This window comes from Homarus americanus, unplaced genomic scaffold, assembly GCF_018991925.1.
Source record: "Homarus americanus isolate GMGI-L3 unplaced genomic scaffold, GMGI_Hamer_2.0 scaffold48220, whole genome shotgun sequence".
NCBI classification, from domain to species: Eukaryota; Metazoa; Arthropoda; class Malacostraca; order Decapoda; family Nephropidae; genus Homarus; species Homarus americanus.
This window is the reverse complement of record NW_024755060.1, coordinates 2,511,074-2,534,369: the sequence shown is the minus strand read 5'-3', so window position 1 is coordinate 2,534,369 and position 23,296 is coordinate 2,511,074. Positions and strand designations below refer to the sequence as shown.

The window sequence follows — 23,296 nt, the reverse complement described above, 5'->3', positions numbered from 1 at the left end:
AGAGAAAAAGAGAAAACACACACGTCTGGGAGATAGAAAGGTAGAGAAAAGAAAGAGAAAATGAGAGTGAGAGGAGAAAGAGAGCAAACATTCACCAGGGCCCACACCCACACCCACACCCACCCACCTTCTCCTTCCCGCCCGGTAAACCCATCCACTTGAGTGACGTCATCATGTGGCTGGGTTGAGAGTTATTACGTCACTCAATCATCACCATCCGGTCTCTAGTGCTTCTGGGTAACATTCCAATGGCTCTCACCTCTCAATACTCCCACACCATAGTATTCTGAGAACCATTAGCACCATTGGACACCCCCTTCAAAGTCGTAGGATAGTAATATTGTACCATTGTTTTTCGCGGAACAAAATTGCTCCCAGCCTCAGTTACGTTACCACTGCACCATTGTATTTCATGGTAGAATCTTTAGTTCCAATGGTATTATAGATAGATAGATAGATAGATACTTAATCTGACCCGACAAAGCTCAACCTAACCTAACCAAGATTAACCTAACCTACCCTAACCTGGCCAAGATTAACCAAACCTTACATAAACCTAATCCAACCAAACCTATAATAAACTTAACCTAACCTAACCTAATCCCCCCAGGTAGTATTAGGGTAAAGGTTAACAGACAGACAGACAGACAGACAGACGGATACAGCCATACCTGTTAACTTGTCTGGACTTTTCCGATACCCTGAACATGATCTTGACTTCCACTTCGTTCATAGCTCCTGTTCTCCTGTTCAGTGTTCGTTTTGTTATGTCTGTGTGGCTGGATACCTGTGAAAATATCCATGAGTTATATATTAATGTCTAAAATATCTCTAAATAAGACATAACGAATTATAGGTGTCATGTATATACGATTTAACATTGAGAAAAACGGAAAAAAGTGGAGGATGCTCCATTCAAAAACAACCACGAACATTTAAATAATCTTTAAAGTAAACCCAATCACCCAAACCTAACTAAACCAGAACTACCTTTAGATAATTAGGTTTAAACACATTAGGTTAGGCTAGGTTTGGTTTACGCCATCTAGCTTAAATGGTATATTGGTTTAGGGATCATGTTCGTGGTTAGGTCTTTAACATTCACCGTCCAGCATCTACCCTTGACTTGGATCACATTCATGACGTCACAAACCACGCCTACATTATCAACAAGGACACGCCCTTTACTTATTAGTACACGCCTGTATCATCTATTAATACACCCCTATTATCTACGTATACCGATATTAGTGCAAATTTTGTCCCCTAATTTGTGTTAAGAGAAGGTATCTAATCAAGGTAGAGTCTGTTTTAAGAACATAAGAATGGAGGAAACTGCAGCGGGCCTATTGGCCCATACTGGGCAGTCCCGTTTACACCCATCCCCTATTGCTCATATAAGCATCCAACCTGTGTTTGAAGCTATTCAGCGTATTCGAGTTAATGATGATATTTGGTAACTTGTTCCATTCATCTACTACTCTGTTTCCAAACCAGTGTTTACCTATTTCACGCCTAAATCTAAATTTGTCTAATTTAAAACCATTGTTACGAGTTCGCTCCTGGTTGGATGGTTTGAGTACCTTTGTAATGTCCTTTGTTTTAGCCCTGCACCTTCCCACTTATCACACCTCTATCAGGTCGCCCTCGCTCTACATTCTCTCGAGGGCGTGCAAATTAGATGCTTTAACCTGTCTCTGTACTCCAAGGTTCTAATGCCCGGGATTAGTCTTGTGTCATTCTCCTCTGAATTCTTTCCAAGGATTCTATATCCGTCTGTAATACGGTGACCAGAACTGAACTGCGTAATCCGGGTGTGGTCTCACAAGAGCAAGACTACAGTTTTAGGATGACCTCGCTGGTCTTGTAACTAACACTCCTTTGTATGAACCCAAGTACTTTATTAGCCTTGTTACGGCAAAAACACATTGTTTACTTGGCTTAAGGTTCCTACTTATCATTACTCCTAAATCTCTCTCGCAGTCGGACTTCTCTATGGCATCGTTGTTCATCTGGTATCTGGTTTCCCTGTTTACATCTCCTATACTGAGTACTTTACATTTGTCCACGTTGAATTTCATCTGCCATTTTCAGACCATTCGAAATTTTTTTTAGATCTTCCTGTAGTTTTGTGGAGTCCTCGTCAGATTTAATAACACGTCCTATTTTAGTGTCATCAGCAAATTTGCTTATGTTGCTGTCTATGCCGATATCTATGTCGTTTATGTATATAATAAATAATAATGGTCCAAGTACTGAGCCTTGGGGAACTCCACTTGTGACGTTGCTCCAATGGGACTTAAAGCCATTAATGCTCACTCGCTGTTTCCTGTCCTGTAACCACGCCTAATCCATTTAAGGATATTACCTTTGATGCCATGTGCTTCTACCTTTCCTAATTAGTCTTTCGTGGGGACTCTGTCGAAGGCTTTGCTAAAGTCGAGATATACCACATCATAATAATTGCCCTCGTGTCCACCGATTCGAAAACTGATGAAAAGAATGTTCTTACGATACAGTTAGACATGGAACCAGCTTGTGAAGCCATGCTGGGAATCATTGATCCAATCGGTGCTTCTCAGGTGATTTCGAATAGAGTTTGAAATGATTGCTTCCAGTAATTTGCCTACTATTGATGTTGTTAGAATGATTGGGCAGTAGTTAGAGATAGTAGTCCTCCCATTCTTGAAAATCGGTATTACATTTACGCTATCCAGGATTCTGGTACTACACCTGTTTTTTAAGGACATGTTAAACAACTGCTAAGGGCATACTAAGCTCTTCCTTACATTCCTTTAATACTCTGGCAAATATCTCATCGGGACCAGGTGACTTATTAGGCTTTAGTTTGTCTATTTGCTTACTAACATCGTTACTAGTCACTACTATCTCGCTTAATTTGTTTTCTTCACTATCTCTGAATAGAGTCGGTGCCCCGGGTATCATGTTTAAATTTTCGGTGGTGAAAACTGTTGAAAAATATTTATTCAAATTGTAGCTCATTCCTCTGTCGTTAACAGTGAGCTCGCCGGTGTCTGACCGTATTGGTCCAATCTTTTCTCGTGTTTTAGTTTGATACCTAACAACTGCATTTTATCTTAATTCTCACAAACCCAGAACCAATATTCTTCGTATAGAACCTAAGAATTCGACCTTCTGACTTATTCAAAATGTTCCGAGATTTACCTAAATTTAGCGGATTGGTGAGTTCCTTGAAATGTTGGAATTTCCTATTTCTGGAGATGTTATCGTTCATATATGAGAACTACATTGGCTTCCAGCTTTCAGTGGCTTTTTTGGATGGCTCTTGGCTATCGTGGAATTACAGTTTGTATACCTGCAATGAAATACAATAGATTACCTTAATATGTACTCTGTCCACGACCATAATTAATAGTTAAATACATGATCATGAATACAATATACATGCATATCACAGGTTAATAAATCAGTAATGGTTTATATATTTAATGAGAGAGAGAGAGAGAGAGAATAAAAATGATCGCAGTCTTATTTTCGTCTGTCTGTTTTTATCTCTTTTCTTTCTTTCTCTATCTATTTATCTATCTATCTACTATGTGTATCTTTCTTCCTTCCTCTTACAGTCATGAGAGAGGGGGTGTTGAGGGCAGGGGAGGTGGGGGTGTGTCAGAGGGGGCGAGGGTAGGGGGTAGGGGTGTCAGAAGGGGGCAGGGGGAGGCAGGATGGGGGAGTGTCAGGGGAGAGAGGGGCAGGGGTGGGGGTGTCCAGAGGGGGCGAGGGGGTAGGGGCAGGGGTGTCAGAGGGGGCGAGGGGCAGGGGTGTCAGAGAGAGGGGGGCGAGGGGGCGGGGGTGGGGTCAGAGAGGGGGGTGAGGGGCAGGGGTGGGGGGGTGTCAGAGGGGTGAGGGCAAGTGCAGGGTGTCAGAGAGAGAGGGGAGTGAGGGGCAGGGGTGGGAGTGTCAGAGAGGGGGTGAGGGGGCAGGGGTGGGGTGTCAGAGAGGGGGCGAGGGGGTAGGGAGGCAGGGGTGTCTAAGAGAGAGGGGGCGAGGGGGTCAGGGGGTGTCAGCAGAGAGAGGGGGCAGGGGGCAGGGGTGGGGGTGTCAGAGAGAGGGGTGAGGGGGGGCAGAGGTGGGGTGTCAGAGGGGGTGAGGGGCAGGGGTGGGGGTGTCAGAGAGAGGGGGTGAGGGCAGGGGGTGGGGGTGTCAGAGAGGGGTTAGGGGGCAGGGGTAGGGGTGTCAGAGAGGGGTGAGGGGCAGGGGTGGGGGTGTCAGAGAGAGGGGTAGGGGGCAAGGGTGGGGTGTCAGAGGGGTGAGGGGGCAGAGGTGTCAGAGAGAGGGGGTGAGGGGGGGCAGGGGTGGGGGTGTCAGAGAGGGGGGCAGGGTGTCGGAGAGAGGGGGGGGCGAGGGGGTAGGGATGGGGGGTGTCAGGGAAATGGGGGTGAGGGGGTTTATCTAGGTCACTGTCTATGCCAACCATTACTGTCACTGTCACTCCACCCCCCTAACACTACTTTCTCTGTCACCTCCCCCCCCCTCTTCTCCAGACCGTGAGAGCAATACAAATCGTCTTTATATTTTTGGGGGTTGAGACTTTAAAGAATAATATAGTGTTTAAAATTACCGACAGACAGAGATACTCACACAGAAAAACCGATACATACACGCACATACACACACACACGGACAGGGAGGGGTAGGATCGGACGGGTGAAGCGAGGTGGTCCGTCGGTGGTTGACCCTAGCAGTCCGTCTGTCTGACTGGCTGTACCTCTTACCCTTACCTCTCCAGTAGTTCTCTGTCTCTCTCTCTCCTCCCTTACCTACTTTATCTCTCATTCCCTACTTTCTCTATCTCCCTCTCTTTCTCCTCACTCTCTTCATACCTTCTCTCTTTCTCCCCAACACACTAGAGCATCTTCCTGCTGTGGGAGACAGATCAAGTTCTCTCTCCGCTGTGTGTGAGGTCATAGTTTTGTAGGTCACATCAGATCACAGTGGGTTAGAGAGTCAGGTCAGGTCATATTTGGCCAGAACTTACTACCCGTTCACAAACACACATGTACACACCCTCACAGAAGCACGTACACACCCTCTCACACACACCATGTACACACACATACCTGTATATCTGCCCTGTGTAGCTTGAGGAGTCGACAATAATCATCTTATAAATCATATTAATTTTATTTTAACTCTATACACGGAAAAATTTGCATACATATATATACATAATAACGAAGACTAAGTTCACTACGTATATTAGTTATAGACATACACAAATATACATACAGACTAATTGTGAATACTATATTAGGTCAATACCACCAATCACATGTGAGGGGTGGGCAGGTGGGTAGGTTGAAGATGGTGGAGGTGGGTTGGATCAAGACACAAGGTGGGTTGGTTAAGGACAAGAGAGTGGGTGGGTTGAGGACAAGAGGGTGGGTGGGTTGAGGACAAGAGGGTGGGTAGGTTGAGGACAAGAGGGTGGATGGGTTGGGGACAAGAGGGTGGGTGGGTTGAGGACAGAGGGTGGGTGGGTTGAGGACAGGGTGGGTTGAGGGACAGGGGTGGAGTTGAGACAGGGTGGGTTGAAGACAGGGTGGGTTAAGGACAGGGTGGGTTGAGGACAGAGGGTGGGCAGGTTCAGGACAGAGGGTGGGCAGGTTCAGGACAGAGGGTGAGCAGGTTCAGGACAGAGGATGGGTGGGTTGAGGACAGAGGATGGGTGGGTTGAGGACAGAGGATGGGTGGGTTGAGGACAGAGGATGGGTTGGTTCAGTCATACTAAAAATACTACACAGGTTTCTACTATAGCCAAGGACAAAACACCATCTATGACATCACAAACAAACGCAAATTCATAACGAACAACAAAATAAAAACACTAAACAGGTACAAAATTCACAAAAAATACAGAATTTACAAAAAAAACTCAAAACTCAAAATACTGAACTCAATAAAAAACAAAATCTATTCTAAAAACAAAAGAGCATCACAGTTATATATTCCAACCATTTCAAAACAATAGATATACTAAATAGGAGTTATATCACTACTATCTTCTAACCTCTATTAAATTATATAATAATATGTCACTACAAAAATAGTACGGTATCAAAATATTTTCTATACATTTCGAAATATTACAGAAAATAAAAATTCAATTCTTGGTCAATTCAATACAAACCTTATCAATAGTGAGATTACTTGTCTGTTTATATATATTTAAATATTATGTACCTGTATATACGTCTAACACCTTTATATTAATTCTATTTAATTTTCATTCGTTTATTATTTTTATTATTACAAGAGTATTAAATAAGGTCCTTAAATGCGGAGTCGTTTCTCTCGACTAAATAGCCGCTTCCCTCACAGCCAATACAGGTCATTCTATTGTACAGTGGAACAAGCAACAGGTCATTCTATTGTACAGTGGACCAAGGAACAGGTCTGTAGTGGACGTCTCCTCTACAAACTGCGTAGCTGCACACCACCTGCTACCGTCTTCCCTAGCAACCAAGCGTATGGCATTCCAATGCCCGCCGTATCTTAGCAACGGAACTAGTCACCGGCTACTTCTCGGGTTTTCCCAACATGACTCATAGAGGACTGGCGGCTGCTGCTGGGTGTATATAAGCTCTGTCTCTCCATTGAGATTCATTCTGACCATTCTTCTTGAACAAGCAACACCACCTCCTCCTCCGCCGCTGCCTGGCAGCCCCTCGCTTCTCCTCGCCTGCCTGGCGGCCCTCGCTCCCGCCAGCGAGCATGGCGACCCACCAGCTGTCCTTCTGAGCTTCCTCACCAACCAACTCTCATTCTGCACCTCCAGCACCAGACTGTCTATCATATAACTTATATATTATACAAGAAAACCACATTAGAGTTTCCTTCCATCCTGAGTGCTAGACCACATTAATATCTCGATACCCCTACAGGTCATTCTATTGTACAGTGGACCAAGGAACAGGTCATTCTATTGTACAGTGGACCAAGGAACAGGTCATTCTATTGTACAGTGGACCAAGCAACAGGTCATTCTATTGTACAGTGGACCAAGGAACAGGTCATTCTATTGTACAGTGGACCAAAGAACAGGTCATTCTATTGTACAGTGGACCAAGGAACAGGTCATTCTATTGTACAGTGGACCAAGGAACAGGTCATTCTATTGTACAGTGGACCAAGGAACAGGTCATTCTATTGTACAGTGGACCAAGGAACAGGTCATTCCATCATACACTGGACCAAGAAATGCAAAATCATTAATATAGAGAAACATTGAGAATGTGCCACAGCTTAAGAGTCATCACCTCCCCTACAGCCAACACAGATCAACTTAACATTTTTCCATCATTTGTGTTGAAGGAAGACACAGTGGACCAAGGAACATAAACTATTAATACATTAAGATACTGAGAGCAATACAGAGGTCCTGGTACAACACAGACCCATACACCCACTGTTAATATTATCCACAAGAACAAATTCACAGAACACAGACCTTAACATCTATCAAGGCCTCAGAAAATTAATATGTAATTCCTATGTGAAGATATTGTGAGATTCTAAGGTCTCTTAACAATATTTCAAGAAATTTGGTTACTTAATACTGTACTTAGACGAATAATAAACAAACAGTTGACCTGAATTGTTTAAATACGATGGGAAAGATCACAGGACTATTTTATTCACCAGAGACGTCCCATAGACAAGGGATTTATAAACTATCTTCACTGACCCCATCACTATGGGACGACACTTTTAATGATCTATTTGGCGAACCTCAGACAATCTTATACAGGGAAGACACCCCCTCCCCCCCCCACGTACACAAGGGGGTTAACTGTAAAACCAAACATGGCACCAAATTTTTCACAATATCACAAATACAGTACTACTTCCTTCACAACACAATAACACAGCCACAACAACAGTGTTCTACTGAGACTGGCCACAACCCTCTTGGAATCACAACCAAATACGAGAAGCCCTAATACATCTCGACAATAAATTATGTACCGAATTCTTTGGAGATCAAACTGCAACTCCTCTAAGCATAGAATTTGGTTACAATCTATCATAAAAGTTAATAAATAATGATTATAGAACTAACATGAGAATTTGAGTAGACCTCATCGCTCATTTCACCTGAAGATTAGACACCAGCTTATTTCACCTGAAGATTAAGCAACCTATTGCTAACCTAACATATCCCCTTCCAGGTAGTATTGGGGAGTTTAATCATTAGGTGAATACACTAGGGTGTCTACTCCTCAGGTAAAGGGACCATAACAGCTCAAAGAAAGACACAGAAAATAGTTATTGCCAAATTACTTTATGACCAAACAAGACTGAATCCACAAACTGACTCATGAAAAAACAATAATTTATTATCTTAATCTCACATTTCCACTAATCTGCTTTAATTGGATTGGAAATACTAGGGTGGTATTTGTGGGGATTGGGAAAGAGAGGCAGGGATTGGTTTAGGTACAGTACTAATCATCTTAACTCATCGGCACCAAACAAACTCACTGCTAGACACATCAACACTAACATCTGTCGTGTCTATTACAAACATCAACATCGTCTGTGATTTCTACATCCCTCTCCTCAATACATAGTGAGGAGAGAAAAATCGCATCAGGCGAGGATTAGGCACCCTTGCTTACTTCACCGTAACCCCTTCAATACGGGGACGCCACCTTTAGTATTGAATATTTCAAATGCCAGAGGATTTTATTCAGCACAGATCCCATACATAAGGGGTTAAGAGTAATCACACTAATGTTAACCTAACTTAACAAAACCCACTAGTCAGCATTAGTCTGTTTACTCACAAGGTGAAATAAGCCAAATTTACGGGTTCTGAAACGTCACTAATACTGTACCGTACAAGTTTTTCTCTAAATAACAAACATTTACTAGATTGTAGAGAAACTAATGGTAGAATAAAACTGGCAAGAAATACAATTGAACTAAAACTCAACACAACCTGGGACAAGGATGACCTTCTCCCTAGAACATTACAATCTTACAAAATGTGGGAAATGAAAGGAATAGTAAAATTTTGTAATAAATTAAGAGTAATAATACGTAACTCAAGGGAACTTTATAAAAACAAATTTATCATAACGGCCAACACCCCATCTCTGAGGTAACGCCCAGACGACCGAAGTGTTGTTTATGAAGCTCCTATGTCCAGATCTCCGGGCCACTGTCAGAGCTACATGGCCAAGATACACTTTAGCTTCTATATGGTACAGTAAACCAGGATAAAGCTACAGGTGTGGGCTGGCACTCTACAGGGGCTAGTGGCTTGATATTCTACAGGAGCTACAATTTTGTATTATTTTCTTCATTGTTGTGGTAGCTCGGATTATCTGCCCCGTCGATACGGTCCAACTTGAGGCCGTTAGTCTGGAAGTGGCCGTTGGATTTATCGACTTTGATCTCCGTGTCCTGTTTTTTCTTAACGACGGTTGCCTCGTATTTTGCGTTCATGCGTTCCCCGAGTTTGTATATGACGGAGTACACGAAGAACATGCCAACCATGGCGGCCACGGAACCCCCGGCCAGAGCGGCCGTCTGGGGCACTATGACGAACGCGCTGATTAGAGACGCAGTGTTGAGGATGTAAACTAACGCGGCCAAAACCAGACGGTGGAAGTGCGAGCCGATGAGCGCCCCGAGCGGAGCCCCGATGGTAACGATGGGAATGAGAGCGAGTAAGTAATCCCAACTCTCCTGAGGCATCCCCACCGTCACAAACGCCCTCCACCACCACCCACCCATCGAGGTAGCGGCCATTAAAACCACCGACGTTGGAGTCGCCACCTTCTCCGACACCTTAAAGTACAGAGTGAGAAGACTGAACATGCAGATGTCCGCGCCGCTCCCAGAGAACGACGTGAATATTCCTCCGATAAAACCGAATATAAAAATCATCAGCTTCTTCCACCACGTTAGATCGGGAATATTATTGTAGGTCTTTCTCTTGGGGTTCCAATTTATTAAAAACAAAGTGAAAGCAAAGGCAAAGAAAATACTGACGAATCCCATTTTCTTCATAGAGGGAGTCAGCACGGGGTCGACCACCTCCAGGCCAAATATCACGCCAGCAAAAGCTCCCAGGAAACTATACAGTAAGGCGTTTCTCTCTGTGTGAACCTTCATGAACAGGATCGAGAAAGCAGCGGCGGTCATCCCGTTGGCCTGTATCGACATGGAGAGGTCGCGTGCCACCTCTGGGGTCTCTCTCATCACCAGCGTCATCACGGGAAATGCCACCGCACCTCCGCCCACGCTTGTCATCCCTGTAAATACAAGCTGGCCAAGTCATCGTGAAGAGCAGACGAGAGGAAAGTCAGGTCACAAGAAGATTAGCAGCCAGGGTTATTTGACCTCAAGATTAATCACCCTAAAGCTACCCTAACCTAATATAACCTATCCTAATCTAACCTGACATAGCCAAACCTAAAGAATGCAACCCAACCTAACGAACATAACCTAACCTAACCCCCTCAAGTAGCACAAGTGTGTTTAATCATCAGGTGAAATAATACAGGGAGGCTAATCTTCAGGTGATCCATACATTCCCCCTACACCAGAGAGAGAGAGCCGTGACGCACTATACCTAATGAACCTAGAGACAAGACCACTGCTAATATTTTATAAGTAACCTTGGACACAATTACCACATATACTAGATAGGAGACTCAAGTCCTAAGTATCCTACAGGACTCCTCTACCACTGTCCTCTGTTGGCTATCCTTGGTCCAGCTGCCTCTCTGTTGTTCATAGTTTGTATACCTGTACTGTATGAGTGCTTCAAACCTACATTGTCTATATGCATACTGAATCAATGTGAACTTTTATTAGGATTTTACTAGACAAATTCTATATCTACTGTATTTATCTATCTACCTACTGTAGTTCTAAGATACAATAACTGTATAAATTGTATACTGTATCATACTGTGCACCGAGGGACAACTACAGAGTAATCGTAATACAAATCACAAATACAATTATATACTGTATGTTTCACTGTTGTTTGTGAAGAGTATAACTAAAATACAATCACATGCAGTAATTTTGTTGTTAGTAAAAGTAGGTAAATATATAATAATAAATAATACTTGAACATTAAGGTAATAGAAAGCTGATCATAAGCTGTCACATAATGGAAACAGGAATGGCAAAGACTCACCGGAAATGACCGAGCCGAACACCATAGTGATGGCCATGGGATACGTGTCCGCAAACACATAGAAGAGGTTCTTATAGGCCATGATGGACCAGTACCAGAAGTGGAAGAACATGGCCGGGATCAACAACCCCAAGAGCTTCCGCTTTTTGGACGACATGCCACTGAACGGTCCGGAGGTTGTGTCGACATCCTCACAGTCCTTGTCTGTCGCCCCGTGCTTCAGCTGACCTGGAAGTAATGTATAATGAGGACTAGACACCACGATCATGACCTCGACCCCTTGACTACGAGGAGGCCATCTTCGACCCCTTGACTACGAGGAGGCCATCTTCAACCCCTTGACTGCGAGGAGGCCATCTTCAACCCCTTGACCACGAGGAGGCCATCTTTAACCTCTTCAGTACTGGGATGCCACTTAATATTTTCTTTGGCTAACATTAAACAATTTTATTCAGCTCACAGATCATACACACAGGTTGTCTCACAGGTTAAGAGGTACACTGTGCTCCAAGTGACCAGGAAACATACATATATTGAAGACTTTATCATATACTATCAACATCATGAGATTACAGGTATATACAGGTTATCCCATAGGTCCCCAATTTTGTTCCCTCTAATCTACACACCTGAACCATGATTAAGTAACCTATATTTAATTTTTTCAGCTGCAAATATTAGCATCATTATTATTAGTCGTACAGGGTAATGTTATTGTTATTATTATATCATATTACTATTATTATAAAGAAGATTGTACACAAAGAGTTATGAAGTCTGGTTAAGTAATGTACAACACAACCATTCCAACACTTAACACAACTATACTGTACTTGCACCAACACAACTATACTGTACTTGCACCAACACAACTATACTGTACTTGCACCAACACAACTATACTGCACTTGCACCAACACAACTATACTGCACTTGCACCAACACAACTATACTGCACTTGCACCAACACAACTATACAACCATACTGCAAGACACACCACAACCATACTGCACCAAGACACACCACAGCCATACTGCACCAAGACACAACACAACCATACTGCACCAAGACACACCACAACCATACTGCACCAAGACACACCACAACCATACTGCACCAAGACACACCACAACCATACTGCACCAAGACACACCACAACCATACTGCACCAAGACACACCACAACCATACTGCACCAAGACACACCACAACCATACTGCACCAAGACACACCACAACCATACTGCACCAAGACACCAACCATCTGCCAGACACCACAACCATACGCCCAAGACACACCACAACCATACTGCCCAAGACACACCACAACCATACTGCACCAAGACACACCACAACCATACCAAGACACCACAACCATCTGCCAAGACACACCACAACCATCCAGACACACCACAACCATACTGCCCAAGACACACCACAACCATACTGCACCAAGACACACCACAACCATACTGCACCAAGACACACCCACAACCATACTGCACCAAGACACAACACAACCATACTGCACCAAGACACACCACAACCATACTGCCAAGACACACCACAACCATACTGCGCAAGACACACCACAACCATACTGCACCAGACACACCACAACCATGCTGCACCAAGACACACCATATACTGCACCAAGACACACCACAACCATACTGCACCAAGACACACCACAACCATACTGCACCAAGACACACCACAACCATACTGCACCAAGACACACCACAACCATACTGCACCAAGACACACCACAACCATACTGCACCAAGACACACCACACCACTAACCTTCCCAAAAGTATTTCTTGCACCAAAATGAGAAGCCATGATTACACCATTTCCTCCAAAAACTCCATTGTTTCCTTGGTCTTTCCTCTGTCATGGCCTCCCCAACCTTCTTCTCCATCACTGATGATGATAATGACGGTGATAATGATGATGATGACGATAATGACAGGTGAGGTGGTACTTCCTTCCCAGTAGCTTTAAACGTGTGTAGAATTGTAGTTCAATTGCCCTTTTCTGCGTTTCTTGTGCCTTCAAACACGTGGATTCTTATTTCATTTCCCTTCTTTCACGTCTAGTTTCTTTCTCATCGTCCGATATGAAGGAAGTCGATCTACATTCAAGGTTCGAGGTATATTTGCTCTGGCGCTGGAGACCTGTTTAAAGAATAAGATTACAGTTTATGGTACACAGGAGAGATAAGACACCTGAGCTTATTTTACCTGACGATTAAATACCCTAATGAGAACCTAACCTAACCAAAACATACAACACAACACCACACACACAACACCACACACGACCCACACACAACACCACACACGACCCTCACACAACACCACACACTGCCCTCACACAACACCACACACTGCCCTCACACAACACCACACACTGCCCTCACACAACACCACACACTGCCCTCTAAAAGATTAAGTCATCATACTCAGCGGATTAAGTCACAATACTCAATGGATTAAGGCATAGTACTCCAGGGGTTGTCATCATACTAAAAGGTTTAATCATCATACTCAAGGACGTAAACCATCATACTTAATAGGTTACGTCATACTCAAGTATATGAATCATCGTACTACAGGTTAAGCCAGTACACTCGCGGGGTAAACATCTATTAAATAACACAATTTTTTTCCTTGTAAGAACCTGTTATAAACTCACAAGCGCCGCACGACAAGTATACTGAACTCTCTCTGTTTCTGGGTTATCAGTTGTGGTTTCTAAAGGTTGTGAATGTAAAATGTTGTAAATAAGTTATATATAGGGTTGTAAATTTAAGGTATTGTAAATGTAAGGTACAGTATTGTGAATGTAGCTTTGTAATTAATGAAAAGTGTTGTAAATGCAGGTGTTGTAAATATAAGAGGTTGTGAATGTGTCTGGCTACTAGGAACAATACTAGGCAATATCTACAGGTTGTTCAGTGAAGGTTATGTTACACCTACGTACTAGTTATATGCCTTCAGTCCTTGACAGAGGTGACCTGGCCTAAACCAGTTGTGTGTGTGTGTGTGTGTGCATGCTACTTTTTGTGCGAGTGTGTGTGTGTATAATAATAATAATAATAATAATTAACGGTTTATTGAAAGAGCTTGGCAGCCAGAAGGCTGAAAATATACAATTACATATTATGTGAGAGTGCGTGTGTGTGTGTATGTAATAATAATAATAATAATAATAATAATAATTAATAATTAACGGTTTATTGAAAAAGTTCTGCAGCCCGAAGGCTGAAAATATACATTGGGCATAAATGACTTATTACATACATTGGTGGTTTAACAAAAGCCTTCATTAGAGAAAGGTAAAGGAACATACAGTGAACATTCAGATTAATGTAGGTGTTGAACAGCAAACACGTAGTGTAGTAACTCTCTCCCAGGTGGTGTAGGATGGTGGACCTCACGTGGTGTGTAGTAGTTCCCTCACAGATGGTGTTATGAGGGGCCTCACGTGTAGTAATTCCCTCACAGATGGTGTTATGAGGGGCCCTCACGTGGTGTAGTAATTCCCTCACAGATGGTGTTATGAGGGGCCTCACGTGGTGTAGTAATTCCCTCACAGATGGTGTTATGAGGGGCCACGTGGTGTAGTAATTCCCTCACAGATGGTGTTATGAGGGACCTCACGTGGTGTAGTAATTCCCTCACAGATGGTGTTATGAGGGGCCCCTCACGTGGTGTAGTAATTCCCTCACAGATGGTGTATGAGGGCCACGTGGTGTAGTAATTCCCTCACATATGGTGTTATGAGGGGCCTCACGTGGTGTAGTGCTCCTTACATATGGTGTGTGAGGGGCCTCACATGGTGTAGTAATTCCCTCACAGATGGTGTTATGAGGGGCCTCTCGTGGTGTAGTAATTCCCTCACAGATGGTGTTATGAGGGGCCTCACGTGGTGTAGTAATTCCCTCACAGATGGTGGTATGAGGGGCCTCACGTGGTGTAGTAAGTCCTTCACATATGGTGTTATGAGGGGCCTCACGTGGTGTAGTAATTCCCTCACAGATGGTGTTATATGAGTGAGGTGTGGTTCCAGGCCTTCCTATCGTAGACGGATTAACACATCGCTGGTAGTTGGGTCTCACGGGCCGTTATCACTGGGTACCTGGGACCTCACTGTGTGAAAGGTCAACTTGGGTACCACTGTTACTGTTGAGTTGTTCTCACTGACTTAAGCACTGTTCACCACTGTTCACCTCTGTTTAACACTGGTTCCATTTCTTTCCTAAATGAAATAGTAACTTCTGGCGTGAACTTGTTGATATTCCGGTGGGGAGGAGGGTTCAGGGGAGGGAGTTGGTATGGGCCAACATAACAGTTGACCTGGCTGCTCCGAGAGGAGCGCCAGGTACGTCTTGACCCTTCGGTGGTCAAGGATGTGTGTGTGTGTGTGTGTGTAGTCTTATTACTTACCACCACCACTACCACCATCCACCTGACAACCAACCAACCACCAGTATCATGAGGAACAAACATTTCACAGAACTGTTTGATAAGATTGACTCAGGGCTTTCACCGCCTTGAGGCTATTGTGCATTGCTATCAACACACACGATACTTTCACTCACTGTCAACGCCCAGTATATATATCTCTCTCTCTATTTCCACAAACAATCACTTTCTCACCACCACACCCAAACGCTTCACTCACATGACAAAATATTAATTTCTCTTCACCTTCTAGAATATTATGGGCCAATAAAATATACACAGACCTCCATAATAGTCGACCTATGATAATTCAACCTTCTTACGCCCATATTAACTTACAGTACATATAAATAAATTGCCTGTTGATGAAATTTTTTGTGATGTGTAGCCGACTTGAGATACATGATTATACTGTATACCTGTAGTGTCTATGTATATTGTTTGTATACCTTCAATGTCTATGTACAGCATATTGTAAGTATGTATACCTGCACCGTGTATGTATACTGTGCACTGTATGTACACAGCCTGTATATCTGTACTGTCTACATCACAAAATCTCTCCTAAATAAAATAAAGTGAAATACCCTGTACAATGAAAGACTTAAACACACACTCGAGTATAATGTTTACATCACCTTCCCACGATCAGGTGTTGCGTCGACTAATGAGATCAAATATACCTGTGATTTAGCGATCTTTAACACCCCTCCCTCCCCCCCGTATAACATATTATGCTAGCTTTCCCACGATCAGGTTTTAATAATCATTTGTCTGTTTATTTACCTACGAGTTCCCCTCTCACTTTCTCCTTGTCTGTGTTCTTTCATCACTCTCACCACCTGTACCTCTCACTCTCACTTTCTCCTTCACTCTCTCTCCCTTGCACCATTCTTCCTCCACTTTCACTCATAATTTTTCCACCTTACCACTTTCACTCACACTCCCTCCCTCCCTAACCACCTCATTTTACACCTCATTATATCTTTAACCAGTTTTATCTGATATGTGTGTGTGAGTTTGTGATAGTGTGGGAACTGCAAGCATGTCGAACCCACAGAGAGAGAGAGAGAGAGAAAACCAACCTCAGGTGACCTTAACACAGGTAACGAAAGACCAACACCAGTTCATTGTTACCGATGACAAAAATTACGACAAAGGCAAGGGAGGCGAGGTGGGTGGGGTATGTGTGTAGGTGGGGGGTGGGGAGTGTGTGTGGGGTGGGGGTGAGGTGGGAGTGGGGGTGGGGGAGTGGGGGTGGGTGGAAGGTGGGGGGGTGGGTGAGTGAAGGGGGGAGGCGAGTGGTGAGGGGGAGGCAGGTGGTGGGGGAGGCGAGTGGTGAGGAGGCCGAGGTGGTGAGGGAGGCTGACTGAGTGAGGGCGAGTGAGTGAGGGAGGCACAGTGAGTGAGGGGAGGCGAGTGAGCAAGTAAGACAATGACAGAAAGAGGGGGGGGGGGTCCTCCAGCGGGATGTGATGGAATATAAAAACAAGAACTCCGTCAAAAGTTTGTTCTGAACAATACGGAACACCTGATACTACTGCTTGTGTGGGTAGGCGGGTGATGACATGTGGATATATGGGTGTTGTGTGGATGGGGTGTTTGAGCTAAGGAAAGGTAAGGTAAAGTTAGGTTAGGTAAGGCAACAAGACTGACATTGAATTCAGAAAAAATTACACTATATAAAAATAATTTGAAGATTTCTTTATGCACTACGCTGTAAAAAGTCGTGTCTTTTCTCGCTATTTTAAGTTTTAGTTTTACTTTACTACACCGTGACCCGAATCTAGGACACACACACTGACAGATAGATACACAGACAAATACATACACAGACACACACACAGATACAGACACCCAAGATACATACACACAGAAAATGCAGGTGTACAGTTCAGCATGTATACAGACACTGCAGGTGTACAGTTCAGCATGTATACAGTTCAGCATGTATACAGTTCAGCATGAATATAAACACAAGTACACAATACCAGCAAACAATAAGGTAATTTGACCAAAGATAACCCAAACAAAGCCAACAACTGCGTAATAAAAAGTAAACTTGAATTACACACAAAATCACAACACATGATATAAAAAATTTAGGTGTTATGGGGAGACACTTAACACTACCCCCTCCCCCTCACTTAACCCACCACACACACGCGAGGTTTTCACTACCTATAACACGATTCATAACACTTCAATTATAAAACTGATTATCATTAACAAAACACGTATATAAACACTCTCTTGGGGGGCCAAACACAAGGATATATCACTGCCTCTTACACCGACTTGGCATGTCCGTCACCAGTGGATGAGAAACATTAGTTGGGTTATTTCACTTATAAATATCTGACAAGTAGATATAAGTAACTGATAATATACTTTTAGGGTTTATGAAGGTATAGGGGGTATAATAGTATAGAAATATTTGATAGTTACAGGTCAGTAGTGAGTTAACGGGTGATGGTTGGGCAGCGATGAACACCGGTAAACTCCCGACGACGTCTGAGGTGAGTGTAAACAAATGACGGGAAGACGAGCAGCGATTTCACCTAGCTGGTAACTCTATCCATGTTGTATAGTTACCCCGAACGACACGGAGTACCTAAAGAAATTTTTTTAAGCTGAATACTCAAAATGACTTTACTTGTATATTATGATCTCAAAAATGTTGAAGTTGGGTTATAAGTTTATTTTGTCTGTATGGTAACCTGAGCTGTCTCCTGTGATTATATTAAAACTACCCCAAAAGAAACAGTTAAACTACCATTTTCTCTATTAAAGATAAGTCGCAGTATTTTACTTCTATTCTGATGATCAAAGGTTAGTTTAAGTTAGCTAATATATTTGATTCTTTTGTATTAGGTCAATTATAAAAGAACTTTGAGTACTATTGATAATCCAGTACTAATCTACTCTAATTTTGGCAGCCAAGTCCACAGTTGCACAATGTAAATTTTTCTCATAAAATTCAATCACTGTGTGTGTGTGTGTGTGTGCTCGCGCGTGCGTTTGTCGCCACATCCCGTTCCGGGTGTCTTTTTTTGTGAGTGACTGAGCGTACGTGATGTAGCAACGAGCTTAAAAACCCAGGCAGTTTATAGAATTATGAGACAACAATGAGACACAACACAAACACATATTAGAGAGATAATGACAGAGAGATAATGTGAAATACCACCAGATATTCTCTCAGTGATTAACAAGACCATGAAAAACCTTCCCAGAAACAAAACAACCATTAAAAGAGTCGACCCTCAGACCAAACTGTAAACACTGCTTGCTTCCTTGGCTGGCTCCCCGCTCACAACACTGCTCGCTTCCTCCCGCTCGCAACACTGCTCGCTTCCTCCCGCTCGCAACACTGCTCGCTACCTCCCGCTCGCAACACTGCTCGCTACCTCCCGCTCGCAACACTGCTCGCTTCCTCCCGCTCGCAACACTGCTCGCTACCTCCCGCTCGCAACACTGCTCGCTTCCTCCCGCTCGCAACACTGCTCGCTTCCTCCCGCTCACAATACTGCTCGCTACCTCCCGCTCACAATACTGCTCGCTTCCTCCCGCTCACAATACTGCTCGCTTCCTCCCGCTCACAATACTGCTCGCTACCTCCCGCTCACAATACTGCTCGCTTCCTCCCGCTCACAACACTGCTCGCTTCCTCCCTCTTAGCTACTGCTCCGCTACCTCCACTCATAACCTGCTCCTTACCTCCGCTCCACCAACACTGCTCCTTCCTCCGCTCACTTAACACTGCTCGCTACCTCCACTCTAACACTGCTCCTTCCTCCACTCCACAACCTGCTCCTTCCTCACTCCACAATACTGCTCCTTCTACCTCCTTTCTAATACTACTCCTTCCCAGCTCCTAATACACTACTCTAGCCTCCCACTCCTAATACTACTCCTTCCTCCCACTCACAATACTGCTCCTTCCTCCCGCTCACAACACTGCTCGCTTCCTCCACTCCACAACACTACTCCTTCCTCCCGCTCACAACACTGTCCCTTCCTCCCACTCTGTACTGCTCCTTCCTCCACTCCTGCTCCTTCCTCACTGTGCTCCTTCTATCCCTCCTGCTCCTTCTCCCACTCCCCAACACTGTCCCTTCCTCCCTCTCCTGCACACTCCGCTTCCTCCCGCTCACAACACTGCTCATGCACCTCCTGCTCACAACACTGCTAGCTTCCTCCCGCTCACAACACTGCTCGCTACCTCCCGCTCACAACACTACTCGCTTCCTCCCGCTCACAACACTGCTCGCTTCCTCCCACTCACAACACTACTCGCTACCTCCCGCTCACAACACTGCTCGCTTCCTCCCGCTCGCAACACCGCTCGCTACCTCCCGCTCACAACACTGCTCGCTACCTCCCACTCACAACACTACTCGCTACCTCCCGCTCACAACACTGCTCGCTTCCTCCCGCTCGCAACACCGCTCGCTTCCTCCCGCTCGCAATACCATCTTTCTATCTATTTTAACTTCATATTGTTAATGGATTTGTGGAATTACTAACCTATTGCAACTCCGAAATAAAACTACCTTAGTTATTGAAGCGCTATTTTAAATGATGTTTAAAGGACATATTATTATAAGGTAAATAACAAACATTCATAAAGTACAGTGAAACTCCTCTCTATAGCGGACTCCTCTCTCTCTCTCTTGAAACTTCTCTATAGCGGACTCCTCTCTCTCTCTCTTGAAACTTCTCTATAGCGGACTCCTCTCTCTCTCTCTTGAAACTTCTCTATAGCGGACTCCTCTCTCTCTCTCTTGAAACTTCTCTATAGCGGACTCCTCTCTCTCTCTCTCTCTCTCTCTCTCTCTCTCTCCATTTGTCTCTTAATTCGAGGTTTCACAGCAAGTTCTTAACAGCATCACTTTTTACCAGGAAATCGGCAAAGTTAAGGCACGCCCAATCTTCCCAGAACTAATGCACGATAAATAAACACTGACAATAACAAGTTTTATGTTGTTTGTGATGAAAATATAATGACAGAGAAGGAGGGAGATGATTCACTGCCTCTTGATGGTATTGAGAGAAAGAGGCAAATATGGTTAAAACAAGAGGTACAGGTAGACAAAGAGTAAACAAAGAAATACAGAGAGAGAGAGAGAGAGGAGGGGGGCCCATACAACCTTGAGAATAAATTGCATAAACGTGACAAGGAGTGATCCAAGCAAACATGCAACTTCCCGTGGCTGGATTCAAAGCTACGAGTGAGTGAATGAGGTGAAATGAACCTTGATCACATAAATATTATTGATTAAATTTGAACCCTAATGCTAATCTAACATCACCTAATGCTAAACTAACCTAACACCACCTAATGCTAAACTAACCTAACATCAACTAATGCTAAACTAACCTAACATCAACTAACGCTAAACTAACCTAACATCAATTACTGCTAAACTAACCTAACATCAATTAACGCTAAACTAACCTAACATCAACTAATGCTAAACTAACCTAACATCAACTAACGCTAAACTAACCTAACACCACCTAATACTAAACTAACCTAACATCAACTAACGCTAAACTAACCTAACACCACCTAATACTAAACTAACCTAACATCAACTAACGCTAAACTAACCTAACATCAACTAACGCTAAACTAACCTAACACCACCTAATACTAAACTAACCTAACATCAACTAACGCTAAACTAACCTATTCTAATGCTAAACTAATCTAATCTAACCTAACCTAGCTCCCCAAGATAGAGTTATACAGTACAGGAACTAATATCAAACACGACCCCACCACCGTGTACAGGCGCACAATGTTGTTATGTAACCCCGACCAACCTTAACATTCCTCTCCCTTCTCTCTCTATTTTTTCTTCTTCTGTTCTCATTCCCTCATTCGCCTTACATTTTTTCTCTCCACACAGCTTTTATCAAATATTTAAATTGTCCTATTGTCTAGGTATATTGTTTGTATACCTGTACTGTCTAGGTATATTGTTTGTATACAGTAGATAGATAGTAATACAAAATGATGAATAGATAATATAGATAGATTGACAGATAGATAGCTCGACAGACAGATAGACAGAGATAGATAAATAGACAGATAGACAGATCATTGTTACAGCACAATATCTGTCTTCACTCTGTTACCCAAAGGAAATCCTCAACCTCCCTTATCTGATACATTGATGGAGGAGGAGGAGGGAAATATGAATGATTTTTAGCTGCATGTACACGGTTCTCTCACGTGCATGTGTGTGTGTGTGTGTGTTCCTCAGGGTCAACCGCTACGTCTTGAGAAGTATCATTACCTCAGGTGGAATTAGAGTATTCATAGACAGTACAGATAGAGTATACATAGACAGTACAGATATACATACAGTAAAAGTATACATACACAGCACCGGTCCATATTGCCTTAAATATAGTGTCTGTGTCTAGAGGAATAAACCCAACCTGAACACCTAACTTAACCTAACCCAGCCTAACTTAACCTAACCCAGCCTAACTTAACTTAACCCAGCCTAACTTAACCTAACCTAACTTAACTTAACCTAACCCAGCCTAACTTAACCTAACCCAGCCTAACTTAACCTAACCCAGCCTGGTTCTAACCTAACCTCCAGCCTAATCTCATCTCTAACCCAGCCTAACTTCAATCCAATCCAGCCTAATCCTAATCCCAACCCAGCCTATCCTAATCCCAACCCAGCCTCCAATTCTATTCTTAATTCCAGCTTCAATTTTAACCCAGCCTAGCCTAACTTAACCTAACCCAGCCTAACTTAACTTAACCCAGCCTTAAAATCTAACTTAATTCAATATAATATTCTGAAAGGTTCATATAATACCTAATAAAAACTGATCATTGCACATCATCAACATCTTTCTCATAACTCTTGTGTTTAACTGCTTCCTGGTACAGTGTTCGTCATAAAGTTTAGACCAATTTATTTATTTTTTAATTGTCCAAATGTCGTATTTAATTTGGTCCTGGGGCAATATTTTCCTGTTGCCGTATACTTATGGAGAGAGAGAGAGAGAGAGAGAGAGAGAGAGAGAGAGAGAGATGCAATTACTGTACAGGTAAATAGAAAAATAAAAATAAAGGCAAATAAAGAGTAAGAGCCAAATATGGATAAAGAGAGAGAGATAGACACAATGCAAATACACTATACAATTTAACAACATACAACGTACCACACATTACAGTACAGTTAAATAAACCCCAATACAACATAATACAACACAATACAGTAATCTTGTCCCCAATGACCCCAGTACCTGATGATTTTTCTTTTACCATTACCTGTGGCTGAGTACTATATTTATCACTCTCTCTCTCTCTCTCTTTGTTTAATTATATTTCCTCTCTCTCTCTCTCTACATTCACACAACCCCCTCTCTCTCTCTCTACCTACAGCCAACACAACCCCCCCACTCCAGGTACAACAGCAATCACAACCCCACCCCACTCGACACAACCCCACTCCACAACCACCATCACAACACCCATTACCATATTAGACCTTAACGAGCTACAATACCCAGCAAGGCATCCCGGAACCTTACCTCACCTCACCCATCCCAAGGTTAAATCGGCTTGGCTTACCCCTTCCCTTCTCTCCC

At 43.4% G+C, this 23,296-nt stretch overlaps 1 protein-coding gene across 2 annotated transcripts; it reads right to left on the bottom strand.

Moving 5' to 3' along the window:
• Positions 1 to 6,819: 6,819 nt before the first annotated feature.
• Positions 6,820 to 18,462, bottom strand: LOC121856371. 2 transcript variants are annotated; one of them, XM_042351903.1, is made up of 4 exons: positions 18,119 to 18,462; positions 13,005 to 13,378; positions 11,201 to 11,428; positions 6,820 to 10,304 (listed from the first exon to the last, which is right to left on the bottom strand). In XM_042351903.1, the coding sequence occupies exons 2-4, from the start codon at positions 13,120 to 13,122 to the stop codon at positions 9,325 to 9,327; spliced, it is 1,326 nt and encodes a 441-aa protein (XP_042207837.1). In that variant the 5' UTR covers positions 13,123 to 13,378; positions 18,119 to 18,462; the 3' UTR covers positions 6,820 to 9,324. The 2 variants fall into 2 exon arrangements, with proteins under 2 accessions (XP_042207837.1, XP_042207838.1); XM_042351904.1 differs by lacking the exon at positions 18,119 to 18,462 and adding an exon at positions 14,556 to 14,590.
• Positions 18,463 to 23,296: the final 4,834 nt, after the last annotated feature.